This window comes from Anoplophora glabripennis, unplaced genomic scaffold (assembly GCF_000390285.2).
Source record: "Anoplophora glabripennis isolate ALB-LARVAE unplaced genomic scaffold, Agla_2.0 scaffold94, whole genome shotgun sequence".
In the NCBI taxonomy this organism is placed as follows: Eukaryota; Metazoa; Arthropoda; class Insecta; order Coleoptera; family Cerambycidae; genus Anoplophora; species Anoplophora glabripennis.
The window spans coordinates 270,628-296,660 of record NW_019416228.1 but is presented as its reverse complement, the minus strand read 5'-3'; the positions used below and the strand labels follow the sequence as shown (position 1 = coordinate 296,660).

The following is a 26,033-nucleotide window of genomic DNA, read 5'->3' as shown; positions in this document are numbered from 1 at the left end:
CGCGACGTAATGGGCCAAAATTCATGGGTAGATTCCCCAAGTAAAAATATTGCGATTTAGCCGAACTTACCTTAGTCCAAAAGTTGATACTTAAAGAGATACAGGGTGTTAAATGTAAAATATTATTTCAGTTTTTTTTAATTTAATCCTTAACAAATGCAAATATCCTCACAAATTTTGGGGATTGGAGTAGAGGAATTGAAATCTGTTGACATTTTGGTTAAAGTTCATAGAGGGCGCTAGCTGCAGTAGATTGAATGTGTTAAAAACGACATAACTTTTTTGTACTTTAAGGTATCTCATCTTTGGTAACAAATTCTCATTTTTCAACTTTTTTTAAACAAAAAAGGTATACTTTATTAAAGTAGCTATCTCGTACCGTTTTCGAGATATTTGGCTTTGAAACTTCCAATGCTATTGCATTAAATTACAATAATTAAGTACCTACAGGTATTATTAAATTAGTGGTAAAGTTTTTGACAAAAAGCCTTTCATACTATATTTTATTTCTCATAATTATGCAAAGTAGGTATTAATTTAATTATGTGGTCAGCATAAATTGTAGATATTCGTATATGTATGTATAATAATTATGGAAAGTAGAATATATTGGCATTTGAAATATGTGACTTTTTTACAAGGAACATTTTATGATGGGACGAAAAATTGCCACAATCTGTTCTAAAAAAGTTTTGATCGAGCAGACACGTATCTAAGCCCTTCTTTTCACTTTTATTTCAGGAACAAATATAAATCTGAAATCACCCCTGCCAGACCAACAATCTTTAAACGAGTGGGAACGGGAGCAATCGATATTCCGAAATCAAGCCGTCTTGCCAAATATTCCCTCTAGTTTGTACAACTCTCCTGACGATTCCTACGACGACAAAACCATTGCAGAGTATGAAAAAGGTTTCAGATACGGCACAAATAAGGACAAGATTGACGAGGCCCTGGAAAATGCTGTTTTGAAGTCTGAGCTATACGGAGAGCCCGGAGCTATTAATCAGTATAGGTGAGTTCGTTTAATTCTCTTCTAACGGCATTCGCTTCTGATTAGTTTAAAATTTACATTTTGTCTCGTAGGAATCTAATTAGTTTTCTTTTCTTTAATCAATTTAATTAACTTTCGAGTAATATAGAAACAGCTTTTTAATTATGTGGTAGATTTTTTTTAATTGAAACGAAGTAATATATTTACCATAAGCGTAAATACTCGTATATTTAAATTGAACTATTGTTACTACCTCCCTGGTCGCACTGGGGGTATAACTCAAAGACGGCATTAAAAAAATAACAATATATTGATTGTTGGAAAATTAAATGCAAATAACAAATAAAATAAAGTTACATGACCGACTACTTTGAACTCTACAATCGCGCAACAATTCTGCCAACTAAGACTTTTACGTATATTGTGTTCTAGAAAAAGTATGAAGGCCAGTCATTATAGGTTTCTTTCGGGAAAAAAATGCTATTAGAAGTTTCTCAGCGGAATACTGTTCAGAAACGTGTTATAAACAAAATTTCAAAAAATCAACTCGAGACTAGTTGGGAAACTTTGTTAAAACAATGGTCAAAGTTATGGAAAAGTGGTTTTTTGACTCACGTAAAAAAGCTATTATTCATAGCGAAAAAAAGTTTATACAAAAAAGGTAGGTATTAAATAAGCCTATAAAATGAAAAAAGTCCGATTAAATTCCGATAATTTGTTTATGCACAAGAGCTCAAAAATGGTCGAAAATTGCCGTTTTTTTCAATTGCTAATAATTAATGCAATTTTCATCGCAGACACTTGTAATTCAGGATTTTTGAGGCTTTTTACACCCTTAATAAGTGGTAAAAATTTCAGCTCGAAAGCTTCATTGGTTTGGCGTTGGCGGAATTTGTTATCTAAGAAGATGCTATTTTCAATTCATTTTTCCCAAGCTCACAGGCGTTGTAGGGTTTTGATCATTAGTTGTTTTTGTACCTAAATAGTTGTATTGACATAGGCATTTACTGAGAATTTAGTTTTTCAAATTTAATTTGTTTAAAATTGACTGAAAAAATGTTAATATTTATTAAATTGTTAAGATAGGTAATTATTATAAAATAAAATAGTAACCTCTTTACTTTAGTTTTCTTCGAATTTAAAAAAAAAATCGTTGTTGTAAGTTGATTAGAAGCTGAGATTTTTTTTTTTTATTTAATCGCAGTGACCTTAATTATTAATATTAAGAGCCGAAATTTGGAGAGAGTATACATTAAGAGCTATATTTTCATGTCCTACATTAACATTAAGGTGAATTCAACTATTTAATTGCGAAAAAGAAGATAGCGGCGATGCGTTCTATTACTTGGTCTAGCGAACGAGTGGGGAGAGCGAGGCGGAGCATGCGCGCTTAACAATTTAATAAATATTAACATTTTTTCAGTCATTTTTAAACAAATTAAATTTGAAAAATTAAATTCTCAGTAAATGCATATGTCAATACAACTATTTAGGTACAAAAACAACTAATTATCGAAACACTACAACGCCTGTGAGCTTGGGAAAAATGAATTGAAAATAGCATCTTGTTAGATAACAACGTGAAACCAATTAAGCTTTCGGGCTAAAATTTTTACCACTTATTAAGGGTGTAAAAAGCCTCGAAAATCCTGAATTACAAGTCTCTGCGATGAAAATTGCATTAACTATCAGCAATTGAAAAAACGGCCATTTTCGATCATTTTTGAGCTCTTGTGCATAAACATATTATCGGGATTTAATCGGACTTGTCTCATTTTATAGACTTATTTAATACCTACCTTGTTTGGATAAACTTTTTTTCGCTATGAATACTAGCTTTTTACGCCAGTCAAAAGAGCACTTTTCTATAACTTTGACCGTTGTTTAAACAAAGTTTCCCAACTAGCCTGGACTTGATTTTTTAACATTTTGTTTATAACAGGTTTCCGAACAATATTCCGCAGAGAAACTTCTAATAGTATTTAGGCTGTTTCATGTCTATAATGACTGGGCTAATGTGTAACTCGTTATGAAATATAAAATAATTTTGAATAAAGACTGGATTGATGTTCTTTTCATATTTAACTTTAAAAATTCCCAATTATTAATTACTAATATTTCCATATTTGACACTATTATTGAACAAGTTGGTTTATTTTGTACTTTGTTTTAATATAACACTGAATATTGTTAACATATATCATCAAACTGATATTTCAAAAACTTTATTGAAATAAAAATAAATTCACATTCAAAAGTTTATGTTTTTTATTAAATCTTTTTCCTAAGAAATTTATTTTTTGATCTAATTTTGATATAAACGAAATGAAGAGCAATCGTTTATTAGCAAGAAATAGGCCTTTACAGGAAACAGTGCAATTACAATTTTAAATTTCGTTTATTTAACAATTTTACTGCAAACAAAATTGATAGTAAAAATACAATTATATTTCTAAGAACAAACCATCAATCTAACACAATCTAAACAATGTAACCAACCTAAAAGACCTAAAAATCTAAAAAATAACTATTAGTGACCTATCCTTAAAGATATGTTTTTCAATGTTTATCAGTGGTTGAAAATAACTTTTAAACAATTTTTATTATGCATTTACAAATTTAAATGCCTTTTTGTTGAAAACGGTTGGTTTTAGATATATTAGTTTAGTTTAGTGTTTAGTTTAGTGTTTGTTGACCATGTTAAATTGCATACAATCTGTATTGCAAGTCATATACAAAAACAAAAAATGTATAGATATACACACAAAAAAAATAAATTAATAAAAAACATATCACAATAAATATTACAAGCAATAGAACACAAAACGAGAGAAAAGAGATTATATAAAAATCTTAGTCTAAGAAGGAGCGATAAGACCATTACCATAATGTATGCATATCAGAAAATTTTAAAATCTCATTAACTGAGTAGAAATAATGCCTAACAAGAAATGATTTTTATTTTCTGTTTAAAATCACGAGTACCTATTCAAGGACTTTAAACTAGTTGGCACAATATTATATAAATGTATATCTAAGGAATTTTTCTTTGATTTAGTCAGTCTATAACCTGGAATCATAAAATTGTCTTCAGATCTCGTCCCATAACTACGACATTGAGAGTGTGTAACATATGTGTGAGTGGCATATATGTAAAGACATGGTAACGGTAGAATTTTAAGTTTTTTAAAAAACGTATTATATTAGCAAGGTATACCTTTTTTAAGCAAAAAGTTGGGGGAAAAGATTTTTCCAGCCTAAAGTAAAATACACGGTGGCATAAAAAAGTTTTGGTATATAAATGCGTTGTAATAGTCGCTTGTGGCGCCCTGTAGAAGATGCAACGAAATAGTCGATAAATTCGAATTTTCCAAAAAACCTCCGTATACGAAATTTCACAAAATTAACTCGAAATAGTCGAAAGATATTAAAGGAAATGTTATTTATTTTTTCAACTTCAACACCCTAAATCTCACCAAGGAAGCACTTTAGGCAAAAATTTTATAGAGAGTGCCCCTACTAATTTTAAGTGTCCTATCTAGTATAGGATTATATAGGGTGTTTGGTAAGTCGATGCATTCCTTGCAGGAGGTTATAGTATAAGTGATATATTTCCTTAATATACAATATTCCTATAACATTTAGTTTCCGATTTACAGGAAGTTAAAGTTAGTTAAAAAAAAATTTTAATTTATAATTATTGCGGAAACCGCTTAGAATATTTTATTGAAATTTTACAGGCTTTGACAGTTAACAACAATCCATGTTTTACGATAAAAATATTCAGTTTCATCAGTGACGTGCGCACAGGCACGTCTCTGGATATTTTTAAAGAAAAAAATTATGTGCCACTTCAAACTGAACAGGGAATTAAAAAATAATTTATTTTTATTTTAAGAAAAATCACTGGAGTATGTTTTTCTTTAAAAATATCTAAAGACGTGCCTGTACGCACGCCACTGGTAAAACTGAAAACAATATTTTTATCGTAAAACATGTATTATTGTTAACTACATGCCTGTAAAATTTCATTAAAATATTCTGAGCGGTTTCCGCAATATTTATAAATTTGCATTTTTTTATTAAAACTTTAACACCCTGTAGATCGGAAACTAAGCGTTTTCGGAATATGGNAAATCAGTGGCGTAGCATTTTTTTCTTTAAACATATCCAGAGACGTGACTGTGCACATGCCACTGGTGAAGCTAAATACAATATTTTCATCGTAAAACGTGTATTGTTGTTAACTGTAAAAGCCTGTAAAATTTCATTAAAATATTCTGAGCGGTTTCCGCAATATTTATAAATTTGCATTTTTTTATTAAAACTTTAACACCCTGTAGATCGGAAACTAAGCGTTTTCGGAATATGGTATATTAAGAAAATATATCACAAATCACTTCTACTATAATCTCCTGCAAGGAATGCATCGACTTACCAAACACCCCGTATTAATATTTAATTTAAAATTCGTGTCAGCAAAGAATTTATAGAATAAAATATAAATTATTTCGCCTAAACATCATATTTCATTAGTCATTGGAAAAATTTTGTGTTTAAAGCTGGCCTTTGTTCCAGATATTACGGCGCAGACGACAAAAAACGGAAGCGAAGGGAAGTTAAGAAATTAAGGTAGGTAAAAACTTTCCTTAAGATAAGAAGATATATTGGTAGAACTCTTCATGTTTTATTAAGATTAACTGCCAACTAGGGTAAGTTTATTTGTCTGGTAGCAGTTTGCTACGGAAATTTATATATCCTTGATGTTATTCTATTAATTTGAGCATAGTCTTAACTTGACTGAAACCTGGTTTTCAGCTAACAAATTAAAACTCAATATTTTAAAAACGCAAAACATAACTTTCACCTCTGATAAATGGTGTGCTAAAACGAATTCAGTAAAACTACTTGGTGTTACTCTTTATCCCTGTGTGAAATGGTGTTGCGTTGTGGGGAAACTCCAGTAAGGCTCACAAGGTATTTATTATACAAAAGGCGGTGCTTCGCCTTGTTGCAGCGGTGCCAAACCTTACTCCTAGCAAAGATTTATTAAAAAAATTTGTGATTCTACCACTGCCCTGTTTGTGCTTGTTAGACTCGTTAATATTAGTACACAAAAATTTGTCGAATTTAACTCACTCTGATATACACCAGTACAATACTAGGCATGCCGGAAATCTTATAATTCCTTTTTCTCGAATTGGTATAACCAAGAACAATAAGCTATCTATTAGTCTTTATAATAACTTTGACAATTACTTTAAGCACAAACTTATAAAACAGATGTCATCAAAAGAATTCCACTCATTTGCCAAAAATTATTTATTATCGAATTGTTTCTTATCTGTCGACGATTTTATTTCTTGTACTTATTAGTTAGTTTTATGTATTTTAATGTTATGAAAATGTACCTATGAGTGTATATAAATGGTCAATTAATTAGGTATATTCTATTCTATTATTTGTCGAACATAAAATGCAATTGTCTAAAATATTATTTAAAAAATCATAGCACATTCGATTATATTTTGCAATGAGTGCTTTTGAAGCTTTGTTTGAGATAAAGGTGTCATAAGTATCATTATAGTGATGTGAGGAATAACTTTATTAAGACGAAAAATGGACTATGCGATATCTACATATTTTGAAAGGTCTGAAGAATTTTCAAAGTAAATTTTTTAATATTTAGCCGATTTCGGTGCGGCTTGCACCAATTTTTCTTAGAAAAAGTTTCTGAGAAAATCAAAATCATATTTTGTCTCAACTAAATCAGCTTTCTTAGAAACAGTGATTTACTGTAATATTTTTTTATTTAATTTTTGTCTTTAAAATACCGAATAGTAACTTGACACAATGAAAATTAGTGCAATAGCATTTTGAAGGACCTGTAGAGGGTATGTCCCTCTGGTGAGAAAATAGACATTTTTGATCGGTAAGAATTTATTTTCACTTATGTACGCATGCTATGATATTCTGAAAACTGTGATTATCTAAGTGCGTTACGCTAGAGGAAATTTTATAATATAGGTATTTATAACAAAAAAAAAATACAAAATAATACTTGATGTAGAAGAAATTGCTGTTTCTTAAGATGTAGTCAAGTCCATCTGAAAGCTAGCTAAAAATAAAGAAAATGGAATAAAACAGCAGGAAGCTAGGGTTAGGTCAACCATATGTAACTTTAAGGAACTTGGCTTCCCTCAAATATATTTTCTCATTTCCCGTTGAGAGAAATATCTGCAATCGCATTATTCACTGTGTAGGGAGCTGCAAACATATGTAATAAAAAATATATAGATACGCACAGTTGCAGCATTGATTACCTTATCACGGAAACTGTTTAATTAGAATATATGCTTTATTCATTTTGATATTACAGACATCAGATATCGATTTATTTCTATTTCTGTCTTCATAAAATATTTACTAGTTGATATTTGCTGGATATTGTACAGGTTGTCCAGTAAATAGCCTTTCAAATTTCATAACGAGATTATACGTAAAAGTAAGAAAGATAGTCGATATAAATAATATAGGCCGGAAAATTTTTAATAAAGAAGATCCATCCCTTGAGGGCTCTGATGAGGTTTTTTAATTCAATACCTTCGAAACTTTCAGGAGTAAATAAATTAAATTTTAGAGATCTGTTTTGTCTATTTAATTTGTTGTCAACGCGATGGGTAGACAATAACTCTAAAATTTTCTTTGAAAATATGTCAGAACTGATGGTGCGAAGGTAAAAGATATCCCGACTTTTTTGGGTATTTTTTCCCAAGTTGGAATGATTGTCAAACTTCATCGCATAACGTTCAAAAATTAAAAAAATAGTAATAATCATAGGTATAAATTGCTATACGGGCACTCACGCTTAATTTTGACAAGCAATTTGGATATTTCAATTTATTTTAAGGGTGATAAATCTGTCGAGGACCATGTTACTCGAAAACGGTACGTTTTATCAAAGTTTAACAGAAGGATCTTTCTTTTGTGAAAAAAAAAACATACGAGTTTTTAAATTTTGCTATTTAAACTTGAGAACTACCTACAGAAAATATAGGATAATTTTTAGCTCGCTACACCATTTCCAAATCAAATTTAGAATACTGTTATTACAGGGTGATTCCGGAGGAATGGGAAGTAGATTCAGGGGGTCAAAATAAGAAAAATAAACCCGTAAGTTATATATAGTCCGAATATCAACTGTTGTTGAAATAAATGCAGTAAAAATAATGAATTTATATTGATTTTTATTTTATCAAAGGAAAACTAAAAAAGGAATTTCATAAATGGTGAATAATTAGAATATTTTCAAAAATACCACCACCAACTTCAATGCCCTTGCTTCCTCTTCAATTGACGTTGGGAATAGCACGATTAATAGCATCGCGATTATTTCTTATTATTATTATTACAGCGCCCGCATTCATAATAATGCAATCAAGTAATGCTTGCCTTCTCTACTCTTGTTTCGTACACCAACGATTTCATCCACCCCCAAACAAAGTATTCGAGTGGGTCTAGGTCTAAACACCTTGCTGGCCAATTTATTGGACCCCCTCCACAAATCCAGTGTCCAGGAAAATGATTGTTTAAAAAATTTCGTACCCTCAGAGTAAAGTCAGAAGGGGCCCCATATGTTGGAAGTATCCTCAATTGCGCATGCGTTTTTTGCACGGTTATACAGGGTGTTCCAGATACACCTTCAATTAGACGTTTCTGGAAAACTACGCGTACTGGAATTATGAAAATTTATGTACGGGGGTTCCTCCTAATGTTCCATCGATTGAAAATATTGGCGTCGCCGTGGAACTTTCGGTTCTACCGGAAGTAGACGTCAACGCGCTTATTTCAAATGGAATGTACTATTTTTTATTTAATTTTTGGATTCTACATCGAATTTTAAGGTAAGTTTCATAACCTTACTTTATCCTTAAACTCAATAGTTTTTGAAATATTTTGACTTTTTCAAAATTTTTGAAAAAAACATACCTACACTTAATCGGTTCTATCTCCTCCAATTTTTAAGATAGGAAGCTGAAATTTTAGATGGTCAATACCAAAACGTGTCCAAATATCTGGAATATTCGAAAGTTGGTGCATGTTACACAGGGCGTCTAAAAAACACGGACCAATTGTGTCAAATTGAAAGTTTAATAACTCGCTTATTTTAAATAGAACACCCTGTGTTTTATAATGCCAGTAGATGCACCTGTTAATTCTCTTTCCATTGGTATAAGCATTCCCTATACCTAAATCCCACCGATTTTGAGATATTTGAACATAAGTACAGAGACGAATATAATCCGACAGTTAGCTGTAGGTTGGCTGTGGAAAAACATTTAAATGTCACCAAGTGTCATTACTTATTTAGCAGATTTGCTGTCATTGCTGTAAAGCGAGTTTGTCGATTTTCCAAGTGTTTTCAATAACAATGGCACACTCTGGGTACACACACGACGACTTTTTAAATTTAATTATCATTTACGGGGAGTGTAATAGAATTGTTAGTAGAACATGTCGCGTGTTTGCAGAAAGATATCCAAATAAGCACAGACCAAGTCATGATATGGTCAGAAGACTATTAAAGAATTGTTCTGAGAATGGAAAGTTTCTCCCGAAACATGATAAAGGTAAGACATCAGTGGACAACGAAGAAAATGAAGTAAATGTATTGGCATTTTTCACCGCTTATCCACAGGCGTCAATTAGAGATGCATAATAAATTCACGTCTATCAATAGGAACTATTCACAGAATTCTGAAGAAGCATAAATGGAAGCCATTTTCATTTATGTTAATACACCATTTGCAACCTGACGATTTACCCCGACGTGTAGTCGTCGTGTGTGTACCCAGAGTGTGCCATTGTTATTGAAAACACTTGGAAAATCGACAAACTCGCTTTACAGCAATGACAGCAAATCTGCTAAATAAGTAATGACACTTGGTGACATTTAAATGTTTTTCCACAGCCAACCTACAGCTAACTGTCGGATTATATTCGTCTCTGTACTTATGTTCAAATATCTCAAAATCGGTGGGATTTAGGTATAGGGAATGCTTATACCAATGGAAAGAGAATTAACAGGTGCATCTACTGGCATTATAAAACACAGGGTGTTCTATTTAAAATAAGCGAGTTATTAAACTTTCAATTTGACACAATTGGTCCGTGTTTTTTAGACGCCCTGTGTAACATGCACCAACTTTCGAATATTCCAGATATTTGGACACGTTTTGGTATTGACCATCTAAAATTTCAGCTTCCTATCTTAAAAATTGGAGGAGATAGAACCGATTAAGTGTAAGTATGTTTTTTCAAAAATTTTGAAAGTCAAAATATTTCAAAAACGATTGAGTTTAAGGATAAAGTAAGGTTATGAAACTTACCTTAAAATTCGATGTAGAATCCAAAAATTAAATAAAAAATAGTATATTCCATTTGAAATAAGCGAGTTGACGTCTACTTCCGGTAGAACCGGAAGTTCCGCGACGACGCTAATATTTTCAATCGATAGAACATTAGGAGAAACCCTCGTACATAAATTTTCAGAATTCCAGTACGCGTAGTTTTCCAGAAACGTCTAATTGAAGGTCTATCTGGAACACCCTGTATGTGATTTATTTGTTAAAAAGGGAACAGGCCTGACTTTGAGAAGTTCGTTGTTTAAAAAAAAAAATAAATATTTAGTTATTTCAACATAGTTGACTATAACTTATGGGTTTATTTCTCTTATTTTGACCCCTTGAATCTACCCCTGCAATATTTGTCATTCACCTCCGGAATCACCTTGTATAAATTTCATTTATTTATTCCATAGACCTAGTACACTATACCTAGGTCTATGATTTATTCTCACAAGTTCTGAAGATCACTTAGGAAGAATTTTCAAGATTATGATTACTTAAACTAATTTTCAACTTATTTTTATCAGAGACTCTAGTTAGGCAGGCTCATTGTAGGACACTTTGTATTATACATTGTGACCGAGAAAGGATGGAAATCGCTTGATCAAACAATTTTGCATGGGATTTAATTGTCAAGTCATTGTCATTTAATATTTGCGTCACATTGTTTTTACAGTTCTGAAAATATTAACCTACAATTTGTAGATTTTGTCACATTTTCAAACAACGTTGAAAGTAAAAGACAACTTGTTGCTATCCTTATCTATAGCTACAATTGTTTGAATTTTCCGTATGTAATAATGATAATGCAGATTTGTTTATTCTTTTTTACAATTTTAATAGCGATACTTTAGTTAATGTTGATATTAGCTCCGAACCCAGTAATTCTTCTCAATATATACAGGCTTACAACTTTTTAATTGCCCACTACAGGTATCTGTTTTATTTTAAGAGATACAGAAATTGTAAAAATGTACAGAATTTTATGACGATCATGGATTCGTTTTTAAATTTAGAAAATTCCGAATTCTTTCAAAGATATTTAAAGGAAACCGATTTTATACTATTTCTTCTTTTAGTCGTATTTCTCTTGTTTTTTTCAAAATTTTGGAACTAAAATGGGTAGCCTGATATAAAATAATGTGAAGAATCGATTTTTGCAGTCAGTATCAACGTATCTCTAAAAATGTGTGCTGAGTTAACTTTTGGCTTTGTTATGGGCGCCATATTAAATTTTTGCCTCATTAGAAGAATAGGGAAATTCTCTTTACAACTATGTTTAATTTGTGGGGTTTTCATAAATAACTAACCAAGATATTGTATATAATTATAATTTTAATAAAGTCAAGTAGCCATGTGAAACATTTGAATTTTTTCTATAAATTAAATTAATATTTCTTGTTTGTAATACCTATTTTCAACACAGTGAACTCTTTATTTGCATAACAATAACAAGAGCAACGAAGAAAACAACATAGATAAAGCAAATGCTGCCGTATTTCTATATTATTGTAATAGTGAGCGGTATTACTTGATTTTAAATTTTTATTGCTAAATCTAAATTGTTGAAATAGCAGCTATTTCTCAAAACAGTTGATATTGTTTATCTGTTAAAGTTTTTTTCAACAGTTTACTTTAAATTTTCTGTACATTGAATCTCGATTGAGAGCTTAAGGATTACAATTAATGGCCTTGAAACTTTCCATGCACAATCTGGCACGTACTTCAATCTAAAAGCGGTAGAAATAGGTCAATCTATCAGTAAAAGTTTGCTTCTCGTGAAAGAATTTCAGTGTAATGAATTTGTAGCGTAATTCAAATGGTAACTTTTAACTTTGTAGATTATCTAAAGAATGTTCTGACTCACTATGATTATTGTCTATAATTATTCATTTGTAACATTATTTGGTATACTTGTATTTTCCACCACACTAAAAGTTAAATTAAACAACGTTTGTTCTTTTAATGACTCTTATCCACAAAATTCGTGATTGCTTTTCATATGTGGTAAGCGCTGAACAAAAAATGAACATTGGATAAATTTTTAATACCTACACAATAATTATATCTGTATTTTCAGTGCTTGCTTGACGTGATATATTTTTAAATATTTTAACAGAGTATATTTGTTAATATAAATTAATGAGATTATGTTATAAAAACACTTGCTATTGCGAAGCGGAATTTTTCCCTCATATAATTTTCATTGCTTTCATTAAAAATAATTGTAACTTGAAAACCTGAATAAAGTGAAAATTAAATGAGCTCTAAAATGTTTATAATTTTCTTAATTGCATATACGGGGTGTATCTCTGAGTGGGGGTCGTATTCATTCAAAGGCTAACTTTGACCTTTAGAAACGCCTATCAGTAGTTTATTTTTCGGCTCTAAAAATGACATAGGTATTACTCACTTACCGAAATTTGAAATGTCTTTTGTCCAACTTAACAGTTCTAATTAATATTAGAAGATCTAAACTTTCAGAAAAGCTAGCTAGTTTATAGAATACCTTGTGGAAACTGTAAAAAAAAGTTATGTTGATCAAACGCATAGATATATAAATACACGTATTTTTGAACATGAAAGAGATTTAAATAAACGAAATAATTTACATCCAACTGCACTTGTATAACATTCAAAAGAATTCAATCACCATTTTGAATTTGACAAAACCGAACTGCTTGGGCATCAACCTATTCTTTCAAAAAAGTTAATCGAGGAAATGATTTATATTAAAAAAATTAATAGTGTTAATATATAAGTAGATAATTTGAATTTGGTTTATTATAATTTAATTGATAAAATTCTCTTGTAACAGTAGTTTGGTTTACTCAGGTTTAGACTTTTTTTTCATAAATGTGCTGAATTGAAAAGTAAAAAATAAAAAATAAAAGAGAAAGAGAAAGGGGAAAAAATAAGAGGAAAAGAAGCATGATATCTACACACATTAGAATTAACGTATTTTTCTACTGTCATTCTGCAGGACAGTACCTAAGACGTTATAACAATTTTTCTGTGAAAGACCGCATTGAAATTGTTCCATGAATTATAAAAACACCATATAAGTATCTAGATACCATCTTCTTAATATTTAAAACTGTTAAGTTGGACAAAAGACACTTCAAATTTCGGTGAGTGAGTAATAATACCTATGTTATATTTAGAGCTGTTTTAGAATTTTTCTTTTTCGGGTTTTATGGTAATTGTGACAGGAACAATTATTTAGAATTATTGTAAATGTATTTGTTTTTTAAATTATTTTAATACCTTAACGAATTTTATAAAAAACATTGTTTGTATTTTAGAGCCCTGAGGATGGTGTAAAATAACACAGAAACGTTGGAAATGATTTAAAATATAGTGTTCTCTTATTTATTGATCTTTATCCCACTAAAACCTTGACTTGGATAACTAATCAAGATCGCTAAACAGTGGAAACATATTTATTTTTTGTTCGCTTTTTATAGCAGTAAAAATAATGACTTAAAACATAAATTATTTTTTATTAACAATTAGTAACGTATCTACATACCAATATTGGTTTGTCCACATTGACATATGGTGACTTTAAAATAACACGTCGTTGTCATAGAAAAGCAATATGTTTTCACTAAATTATTTTTCATTGGTTTTGCCGTCTAACAATTGATTATTTTTTTTACAACTAGTAATGTTATTTTTTTTTGAAGCAATAGAATGTTTTTTTTGATATTCGGCGCTTCGACCACAGTGATACCAAAGAAATATGGTGACTTTAAAGTAACACGTCACTAATTTATTTATTAAGTTATAGACAAACAATCTGTGTTAAATTATCTTCCATTGTAGCTTCGCACAATGTAGGTTGATTTAAAAACAACCAGCAACGCTGATAGCGCAGGAATACAACTCCATATGCTAATTCCGGCTGCCCCGGTTTATGCCTTCCAGTGGCGGCATACACAAGAATTAATGTGCAGTTAAAAAAATTAAATATAACTCGAATATTTTTTTTATTTAAAAAACGGAATCTCATATTCGTATTCAGGGAAACACGTACTATTACCCCTTGGAAACTGAACCCCATATAAAGTTACACCCTGTATAGAGCAAAATACGAAAATTCTCAACGCTATACAGAGTGATTCAGGTTTAATCTGGATAACTTCAAAAATCGTTAGAACAGGTTAAAATAATGTTCATTCATGATATAAACTTTTTTCCTAAATCGCATCGTTTGGAAGATAGAGGGCGTTGAAATATAATTTTTTTCCCGCTTTTCCCTCATAACTTTTGAACTACTCATCCGATTGAGGTGAAATTCGGAACACAAACACTGCTTATGATATTACATAACCACCTACCCCTCTTAGAAGTGTATTTTGTGTACATCCCCCTCCTACATTATTTCAAAACTTCAAAAAAATTAATTAAATTCAATAAAACAGCTGCACACCACTTTTGTCTCATTAATTTTGAAACTTTTTCGTCTCTTGTTTCTGAGGTATTCAATGAAATCCGTGACAGTGTAGCGCTCCAGCCGCGTAGATTTCATTTAATGTTATAGGAACCCATGAAAAACAAAACTCACAATGATTTGTATAAACTGACGTTTGTGTACTTCAACGTCCGCTATCTCCGAAACGATGCGATTTAGAAAAAAAGTTTATATCATGAATGAACATTAGTTTAACCTGTTCTATCGATTCCTGAAGTTATCCAGATTAAACCTGAATCATCCTGTATAATTAATGATCTTTAAACAATCCGTAGAAAAATTCAGAATCATTTATATTTCTCAGTTGAGCTTATAGAGCGGAGCAAAGCAGTGAGCAAAGGATTATGGATATTTTCTTAAATTTTCTGATGGAGTTTGCCAAAAAATAATTGGATATGACGTGAATGTTTAATGACTTTTCTGAAGACAATGTTGACAAGTTTAGGAAACTATTTACTGTAATGATGTTACTTGGTTTTTTAAGTATCAATATACAAAATAAATAAGAATCATAAAACGATTATAATTTAATCAATCTATCCCGGTTTAAAGTTTTTAAAAGAAATCGTTACAAGCACTGGAGGATAAATTAATAAATTATCTTTATAATTTCAAATTTATGTAGAGTAGGAGTGTTCCTCTAAAAAATAATTAATCTCCACATATTTCACTGCCACTCAACGTCGACGTCAGTCAGAAACAGTTCCAGTCACCGCCTCCAATACTGGCACATTAATCATGCCCTCCTACACTCCTCCAATAATCATGAATGCAAACACAACTGCCGATAAATTAATAATTTATCTTAATTAAAGCTCCATCCCTGTATCTGTGTGTGTTTAAGAAATTAAACTGTTGTACGGTTTTGCTTTACACAACAATCAATTTAGGTTAAGTATTGTCGCAATGAATCCGTGAGATGGGAAAATGTTTTATTATTTAATCAATTTGTTTTTTTAATTTTACTTCGTCGCCGATCGTATACAAAAGCAACCATGCTATTTTATTTTATTTCAAATAAATGGCGAATATTACGTTGGTTTTCAAAATTTTCAAACAGGGAGATTTTTTATTTTAACTTTATTTTTAATTATTTGAGGTAGCTTAATACATTTAAAGACCGACAAAATTTTAAATCAGAAATAGTTTGTACTTTTCCGAAAGTTTTTGAATCCGAATCCGATCTCAGAATTGCTCCATTAGATCAGGTTTCTAACCTAAAATAACGAAAAACACGGTTTTTCACTCTACATGAGTCAGTTCAATGCCGCAGCGAAAGTTAGTAACTAAACTAACAAACTACAGCCCTAATAATAATATATCCTTGTTATTAACGATTTGTGTGATACATTGTAACTGATGTTTGCTGATGACCTGAAATTATTTGCTCTATCGTCAACTTAAATGATTATACAGTGTGTTCACGAATGGGGTACCGCACTCTTGTAAACTTTTTTATGATAGATTTTTCAAGAAAAAGTTATTTTTGATAAAAAGTTTTGCTTATGTTGGGAAGCCATGGGCAGTAATCAAATATGTAATAAAACACATAGGGCGTCCAAAAAATTTCAAAATGAGAAATTTTCCATAAACAAAGTGCCTTTAATTTTTGTTTTCGTTAAAAATTGATTTTAACAAAGTTCTTCAAAAGCTCTGATTAAATACGAGGTTTAGACAAAAAAGAAAAATAATCACATTTTGCAAATAAGGAAAAGCTATTTTTAACTATCTTACTTAAACCAGACAAAAATTGAAAAAAAAAATAAGTAAACTTTTATTTTAAATTTAATATAATTTAAAAATAGCTTAGTAGAACAATTTCCGGGTTGGTTTGTTTAGGTTTCTCGACGTTGCCTCAGAAGTTACTCTGAAAGTTTTCGAGTTTTTGTAAAGAACGATATATGTCTCTCGAAACGTCAAGGAACCTAGACTGATGACGTGTCAACCAGCCCGGCAATTATTCTACCATTAACAACTAACCTAACCTAATAGTCTAAGAGATTGGTGTCAAAATCCCCCGTGATCAGACTAATGGCGAATTTTGTTTTTAATGTGTTGGTCGTATGTTGCATAACAGGGTTTCAGAGTTTGCTGACACCCCTTATGGGGCAGGGGTTGGGGGTAAATACAAAAATCGCCCCATGATCAGATTAATGTCAGCAACTCATTATTGTGGCATTTAGAAAGCAGCTACCGGGTTGCTTTTTTTTAAATTTTTATTGTGCTTTCGATATTTTGAAAAGTAAGGAGGTCTATTTACGTAAAAACAAAAGTCAGTTATTTCTTTGAAAAAAAAATGATGAACGAATGAAAATTTGCCGTGCTCAGAAAAGGCCGATGTATAAAATATCGTCTCAAAATTAACTGTTACACTTACTGCGTAAATTATGTACATTCAATTCTACCATATTGTACTTATTTAATGAATTGAATAATTGCTAAAGAAAGTTGTCTTTTTTCAATTTTTATAATATTAAAAATAAAATTGGTTTGAAATCTGTATATTAAACAATTGCCGAGATAAGGACCCTAGTTGCCGTTTTTTTTTGTTTTTTGTTAATAAATTTTTGATTTTGCAACTTAAAAATCTGAAATTTGCACAGACAAAATTCTACAAAATTTCGATATCTTGTGCAGAAAATATACGCGCTCACGTTTTCGAATTCATAATTTTGCAATAGGCCGCCATTTTGAAATTTGGTTTCCGAATTGCGGATATTTGTTGAGCATCCAAACAGTTATCTTTTCCTGCAGTTTCATCTAATTTCAGTAAAATTTGTTTTTTTATTTAATTCTGAAAATTTTGCACATTTTTTTCACTGCTAATTTTGCTATGTAAAAAAATTTTTGAGAATATTCGCAAAAGCCTCAGGAAGAAAATCGATAAGTATACCTCATGTCGATTAGAGGCTTATTTTCGGAGATATAAGCGAAAAACAAAAAAGAGCAATAATTTTTTTTATTTGTTATAAACAATATGACGCTCGACTTCTACAAATACACAAATTTAGGCTTTTGTTATGTGTATTTTTTACTTAATTTTAAGCCCATAAAATTCGAGCTAGGCGCGATTTTTGAAAAAAAAACTAATTCGCCCGGATTGTATACGCATTTCCCAAACGCAGCTTGCGCGCTCGGTAAGTGGTACATTTGACCCCGTTTTAAACGCCCCTGCCCCAACTAGGCTGTCAGCAACTTTTATTTTCGTACTCCCATGAAGGTCTAGAATATATTTTATGAATTGCTGACATTAACCTGATCACGGGGCGATTTTCGTATTTACCCCCGCACCCCCAACCCCTGTCCCACAAGAGGTGTCAGCAAACTCTGAAACCCTGTTATTCAACATACGACCAACACATTAAAAACAAAATTGGTCATTAGTCCGATCACGGGGGATTTTGACACCAATCTCTCCGTCTATAACATAATCGTGGCCTCAAATTCAGGTACTCTATAAAAAAACGACAGTGCTTTCTTATATTAGACGCAAATATAATCTATTGGAATAGGTTTTAATTATCTGATGGGCTAGTAGTTGATGCAAACTCAAATCGAACACGCGAATCTTATTATGTACAGCGGGATATCACGACAGACGATTGACTTCTGCAACATAACACAATACAACAAACTAGTACATTTTAAAGCGCCTTCAATCACAATAGTTCGATTTGATATTCGACGTTGGCTGCCTAACGCGTGTGACGTTATAAATTACAACGACTCAAGTATTCCGGAACAAATTCACTTAACGATTGGTTTCTATATATGTTGCAAATGGAACAGCTTCAAAATACCTGATCAGTTAGTTTACGTTAGATATTATTCACTTTTATATTCGAAGTTGAGCTACCATACTGGTAGAACCTCCAATTCTCGGATATATGGGAAAATCGAACTGTATGATATGCATGTGCCTACGAGTGTTGTAGCCATTGTAGCGGTCTGCTAAGGGTGCATTTGCATTAGGAATTCTGGTTTTGAGCATTTGAGCGTTGAGCTGATAGATTCAAAACAGACGATTTTAGAAGTTTATATATTGTTACATACATATTACATTTTAACATATGTGCTAAAGATATCTTATATGTAATGTTGATTATAATAATGCACATATTACTTTTGTAAATGACGAATGTTTAACAATCAATCAACAAAAACAACAGTAAAAACATTTTAATATAAGTGAGTTAAGATACAGCTCAATCTGTTGAATCTGACCTATTTAAATTAATGCGGTGGTTCGCTTTAATAGCGGTATTAATGTTGAGAATAAAAGCAATTAAATCTACAAACTAGATTGGCCATCAGAAATTTATTGCCTCTTAATTATTATGCAATATAATAATGACACTTTCACAGCCCAGTGGGAGTGCAATTTTATTAAACACTATACATTAATGGAAATCCACTATGCTTAATGAAACTAGATCAGTATAGTGTATATACGTCTTTTTAATACAAATAAATGTATTGTAATGCTATCGAAGAAAATTAAAATTTGTATTACACAATTTTGTAAGTGCTACTCAGTTTGTATATATAATTAATTTTTATTTTATATTATTGGACACATTCTTTCTTATAACACTTTACACAAAATAATATGATTATTTAAACTTGAACGAATAGAAAAAGATTTGTTGGAAACTGTGAAATTTTACTTTAATAATGTCTCTTAATTTAAACTAATAACATTGCGGGAAACTTTTTACTGCGGACTACAGCCCTGTCCAGCATTGAATTATATCCTCAATATTTAGTAAAATAAAAATACTAGCCATTATAATTTTAACCAGAGATGTTTCAACAGGTATTCATTAATGGCTCAGTTTCCCTCTGACATTTCCAAGTTTATTTTTAGAATACATTTTAATGGTAGGTATATAATACTTCCCATCCCACCTTTTACAGCCTCTCTTATGCTACTATTCTAAAATGATTTTTATTTGATTAACCTCGGGAAAAACCTTAGTACCTTTGCGATACAATATTGGCCATAAATTGCAAGGAAATATTTATTAAGTAGCTTTATACTTTTAATGCCGTCAAAGGCTACCATTAAAGAAGTTTCTTGTCAATGTATAATGAAATATTTTCCAATAAAGTTGAGCCACATGAACGTTTTATTAGGTCATCGCTTGAAAATTCTGAACAAGGCAGAGAAGTACAGCTTTTATTCTGTTGTAAAAAAGCATTTCCGATATATTTCAGAAAATAATATATGTATTCTGTACGTAGTAGTAAAAGCAATACATTCCCGGACGACAATGCAAATTGTTTTCCGAGGAGTTAGCTGAGGCCAACAAGCATTCAGTTCTAGAATGTGATTTTACTACGAGGTACAGATATTATTTTTCCTGAAAACGCACACAATATTAATTAATATGAAGTAAGAAATTTTTATTAATGCATACCTAACATTTATTTCTTCATTACAATCTAACTGCTTATGAAATCGTTTCATTAACAATCATTGTTTATTTATTGTTGTGATAAAAGTGAAATTCGTTCTAAAATATATTAAAAAATATTTAAAATGGACAGTGGTGATGATGTTCAGGTATCCGGGACACTACCAGCATTAGTAGCAGCTGAAAAAATGTGACTCTAAATTAATTGCCAAACAATCCTAGGGAAAAGTACAAATTCGCTTACAAACGTTTGAAGACTTATTGCCTTGAAAAAAATACGACGTCGAAAATGTTATGATTGCATACTTTTCCGATTTGACTGCAAAGTTGAAGGAATCTGCGTTAGAGTCAAATTACACCATGTTGAGAGCAACATTTGGTACAAAGGAAGACGTTGATATATCAAAATATTTAAAATTACGTTTTTTCCTGAAACGTCAAGGTGACAACTATAATCCAGTCAAAAGTTCGTTTCACTACAGGGATCTCGCAAACGGTAAGACATACGAAGTAGCTTAAATGGGGGCTGCATAAACATTATGCCTCTAAAAAAATCAAGGCTAACATGATTAGTTTTCGAAATATTTGAAAAAAAACAGAAATTTTGGGTGTCCGTTTTTGTTTCATTTCAGCCTTGTTTGAGGTGATATTGAAAAAAAGAGAACACTTTCTCATGTCAACTTTTCGCCTTCTATCGAATGGCATAATCAATTTTTATATGTAACGTTTCTTCTCTCCAGGACCATCATCAACTTAATTTTTTTAAATACGACCCTGGAAATTTTATTAGATTTTTTGCAAGCCTTCATGACACCCAATACTGACTGCATTATCTCAGCTCGAACCAGATTCAGACGTTTTGAGGAATTTGCTAACAGTAATAATATTGTTGAAGAAGAAATAATTAACAACAATAATGTCGTCGACTTTTCGAGTAAAGTTCAGCCAATGTTTAATACGTAGATCTAATATAGTAGATATATTATACTATTACATATATGGTTTAATAGTTATACCAACTGCAACATACCTATAAATATAAACAAATAATAAACGTTTAATATGCGGAATACGTTCAATAAATGTTATATTTATTAGATAATGCATTTTTGATGTGAGCCTGCTTATATTTATGAGTATTTACTGTATAAAATATAGATTTAAAAAACGGTATGAGAAAGTTGTTAACTTTTTCGCAAACTGTCATTAAAAGTTGATTTGTATAATTATGATATTTATTAGGTGTCAAAACAACAGTTTTTTGTCTACAGAACGAAAAAGTTTTTTATTTACAATCATATATGTAATGTTGTTATTTCAAACTTACATGAAGTTTGAAAGAAACATATTTCTAGCTTTGACATATATCCAGATGGAAAGTGATATTTACCGGGGTGGAAAGTGATTACTTTCCACCCTCAACCGAAAATGACAACATTCATTGAATAACGAAATTGTTTGCTTAAAAAATTATCTTATTATAGGTACAGGGTGATTCACTATATTTTGACCCCCCCTTTAACTTTTTTGTTTTGAGAGTTATAAAAAAATGTGATATATAAAAGTTGCACGAGTTTTTATGAATTTTTCAAAAATGATAATAGAAAAACAAATGAAGTCCAAACAAAATGGCCGCGGATGTTAACTTTGTTAAGTTAAATGGAACACCCTGTATATTTTTACATATTTGAATAGAACGTTCCCTGTCGAGCGTAGTCATATAGGGTTTGTTGGATCCATCGCCAACAATAAACGAGATACTATTAAAAAACGAAAAGAAGGTTTTTATTAAGGAAATAAGATATCTTGTAATTGTTAAACCTTTTTCAGGCATTTCTGCCTTTTTCCAATTACGTAAGGATTTACAGATTTAGTTATAATATATTTTGACAGATCAGACATTGATATGGTCCAAAATGCGTATAGGCAATATGGAAAAATATACAAGGTGTTCCATTTAACAAAGTTAACATCCGCGCCCATTTTGTTTGGACTTCATTTGTTTTTCTTTTATCATTTTCCAAAAATTCATAAAAACTCGTGCAACTTTTATATTTCACATTTTTTTATAACTCTTAAAACAAAAAAGTTAAAGGGGGTCAAAATATAGTGAATCACCCTGTACATTAAAACATTCAAAACAAATTTTATTCATATTAAGTATTACAAATTATTTTATTAAGTTAATTGTAACATTCGATTGTTATAATCGGCAACAGAAATTGTTAATTCACGCTGAACATCCTGCGTAGAAATGGCAACGTTTTTAATACTGGAGTTTGACATTTCGCCAGATATTTTTGTGGCAGTTTTAACCTTAGGTAATAAATCTTTTTCCAAACTTTCAGCGGCTTCTCTCAGTTGAAGAAGAGTACAAACAATTTCTTCTGAATCGCTCATTGTCTTCGAAAACACTTTTTTGATGCAATTATTGAGTTTGTATGTTTGACTTTTTTAGTGCCATAGTAACCATTATCATATTGCCAACTTGATGTGTTTTTTATCTGAAATCTGGTTATATAGGAATCTTACTTTGTTAATTACGTAATTATTTTTTTACAAAAACCGTCATTTAAATTTAAAATGTATGGTTGTAATAATAAAATAGATGATAGAATCAGTTTACCAGTTTATTTGTTATTATCAACAAAATCATAAATTACAACAATAAATAATTAATAAGCAATATAATTATCAACCAATCAAACAGGTAATCAAAATATATTTGATATTAAAATATGCACATGTCAAATAAATTAATTTTAAATGTCAACATTTTTTCTTCATATTTTTAATTATTTTTGAATCGTGATATACAGTTTTCGAAAAAACTTTGTTTGATAATCGATTGCGAAATTCTGTTGCATTCTAGAATGATTTTTTTGCGAGCGATAGCGAATGCAAAAGTAGCATTTCTATTCCCGGACCGAAAAAGTATCTACATATTTCCGAACGATTTCAGAAAAAATATTTTTTTACAAATCATTATTTTAATGTTTCCTGTTTTAAGAGACATCCGTCTTCTCCATACGAAACTCAGAAACTAGGGATTAAGACCTCTGCTCTATGTACTGGTCCATGACATTCCAGTACACAAGTTACCGGCTTGTGTCGTTCAAGTCCTCAACTTCTGGACGACTGAGAATAGTACCGTTGTTTATAGGAACATTTATGTTTATTTTGGATTTTTAAATATTTATCTAAAATATTGACATTACCTCCTGAACTACCCTGAAGACTGAAAAAAGAGAAATAGTAACTCCAAAGCAAATGTACATCAATTTTCAGTCGCGGAAATACGAAGCCGCAGAAGAGCCATATCTATTTTTTTTTTAAATTCAGATTAAACTCTGAATTCAGAGATTAAACTCTGAATTTAGACTTTATACTCTGAATTCAGACTTTAAACTCCAAATTTAGACTTTAAACTTTGAATTCAGACATTCAACTCTGAATTCAGACTTTAATCTCTGAACTATTAACTTTCGTTCCAATGTAAGAATGTTCCATTAGTTTCAAGTGGAAGTTCAGCTGTATAGTTTGACTACAACTAAAATTCCTCCAAAATTATTTTAAGGGATCGTGGAAGGTGCTGCATTCAGAAAACAATAACAATTTTCAATCAAAATCTAAACATCCGTCAAGGGATAAATTGGTTTTTTGGTAAAGTATATTATACTTCTTCGGGATCATTAAAATTATGCGATATTATTTTGACATTACAGGCGGCCTTGATCAGCTTATCTTGACAATTATCTGTTCCTAACTTTTTGTCCCTTAATATTTAGCACACATTGTGCATCGTGCACTTCTCTTATTTAAAATTGATCGTTAAATATGCAAGACTTTCTCAGGCAAAATCAAAATAAATGTCACATCCCTTCAGTCTTTTAAATTTTGGCCGAAAAACTCTGTCTACGTGTGTCTGTTGAAGAATATTTTTATAAGAATTTATTGATATCTTGACCGAACATATTACCCAGTTAATTTTTGTACGCTTACACTGTGACACCTTGTATATGGGTGATATAAAGGGTGTCCAAATGAAAACGAAACAAAGCCATTTTCAGGAACTGCGTCAAGATTGTAGAAAAACGCTCAGACCCGTCGATTTTAGACTAAAGGGGTACATTCTTTGCTGGTATTTTTGACTCCGCCACTTTCACCCCCAAGCAAGGATAAGCATCACCCCAAAATATTTAAATGGCATTGGAGGTTGAGCAATATTTCTTTTGACAGCTTTTACAATTCTCTTTACAACAGACTTTAAATTTTATAATTCTGCCCAATACTTATTAAGAATTTTGATTTTAAAGTTGAAACTTATGTACAAACAATTAGTAACGGTAAAAATGTCAGTCATTCGAGTTAAGTACGCCAATGGTATAAATTTAGTATTTCTTGCGTTACATTGGTTTTTGGCGATTTGTTATCACTTTCGTAAAAAAAAACAATTGTAAAAAACAGAAATGAATGCTATACACACACAATGAACGTAAAATTAGTGGATTCCAAATTATTTTCTAGTATTATTTGGAAGCGTTGGTTGGTAGTTTATTTAATTGTGTTTTTGAAAATTAAACACTATGGTTTATTCCATTGCGGAAAGGGTAGATATCATTTCGCTTTACTTTATGAACAATAAATGTGCGAATAGAACAGCTCAGCTATTTAATGAACAACATCAAGATCGACATGTCAGGAGGAAGTATGTTCTAGAGTTAGTAAAAAAATTTCAAGAGACAGGGAACGTAGCCAATAAAAAACGAGAAATTGAAAAACCTATAGTTAATGAAGCTAGTGAAGTTGCAGTTTTGGGACAAGTTCATCTTGATCCTACATTAAGTACGAGGCAGCTGGCATCTGTGTCTGGGATCAATCGAACTAGCATACAAACCATTTTGAAGAAGAATAAATTCCATCCATACAAAATACATTTAGTCCAGGAACTTCATGAGGATGATTATGACCGCCGTTTGCAATTTTGCGAAATAATGAGTGAGCGAGCAGGGAACGATCCACAGTTCCTTTTTAACATCTGTTTTTCTGATGAATGCAGTTTTATCTTGAACGTGACGGTAAATCGTCACAATTGCCGCTATTGGTCCGATTCAAACCCAAGAGTTTTTCACGAGGTGCATACACAGCAACCGAAATAATTAAATGTATGGGCAAAAGTTTTCGGCGACCAGCTGGTGGGTCCTCCTTTTTTTCTACGTGATAATTTGACTGGCCAAATGTATTTGCAATTACTGGAAGACGCTATTGATCCTGCATTGACTGATTATTGAAAATGTTCCAGAGTATGATGAAGATCATTTGATTTTTCAACAGAACAGTGCTCAGAACAGTATATGGACCAACGGAATTGGATTGAGAGAAGAGACAGCATTGCGTGGCCTCCACGATCACCGGATTTATCGCCTCTTGATTTATTTTTGTGGGGATACCTAAAAAGTAAAATCTATAAAACACAGCCAGCGTCGCTGGAATATTTGCGTCAAAAAATCGTGGACGTATACCGTCGAATCACTTCGGAAATGCTTCGGAATGTGCACGAACGTTTTGAACAAAATCTTTATTCTTGTATGAATGCGGGCGGTAATCAGTTTGAACATTTAATCAACTAAGTAGTAAGTAAGCAAGTAAACATAATTTAAATTTTAAAATGTAAATTTTTTTCAAAGTATTGGGCGGAATTATAAAATTTAAAGTCTGTTGGGTAAGAGAATTGTAAG

General features: G+C 31.1%; 1 protein-coding gene across 1 annotated transcript in view; it reads left to right on the top strand.

Moving 5' to 3' along the window:
- LOC108903529 (prohormone-2) overlaps nucleotides 1–26,033 on the top strand; it is a 112,919-nt gene that overhangs the window by 40,471 nt on the left and 46,415 nt on the right. The window contains exons 3-4 of the mRNA XM_018705748.1: nucleotides 742–1,015; nucleotides 5,573–5,626. Of these exons, the coding sequence (XP_018561264.1) occupies nucleotides 742–1,015; nucleotides 5,573–5,626 (328 nt within the window). The remainder of the gene's footprint in view (nucleotides 1–741; nucleotides 1,016–5,572; nucleotides 5,627–26,033) is intronic.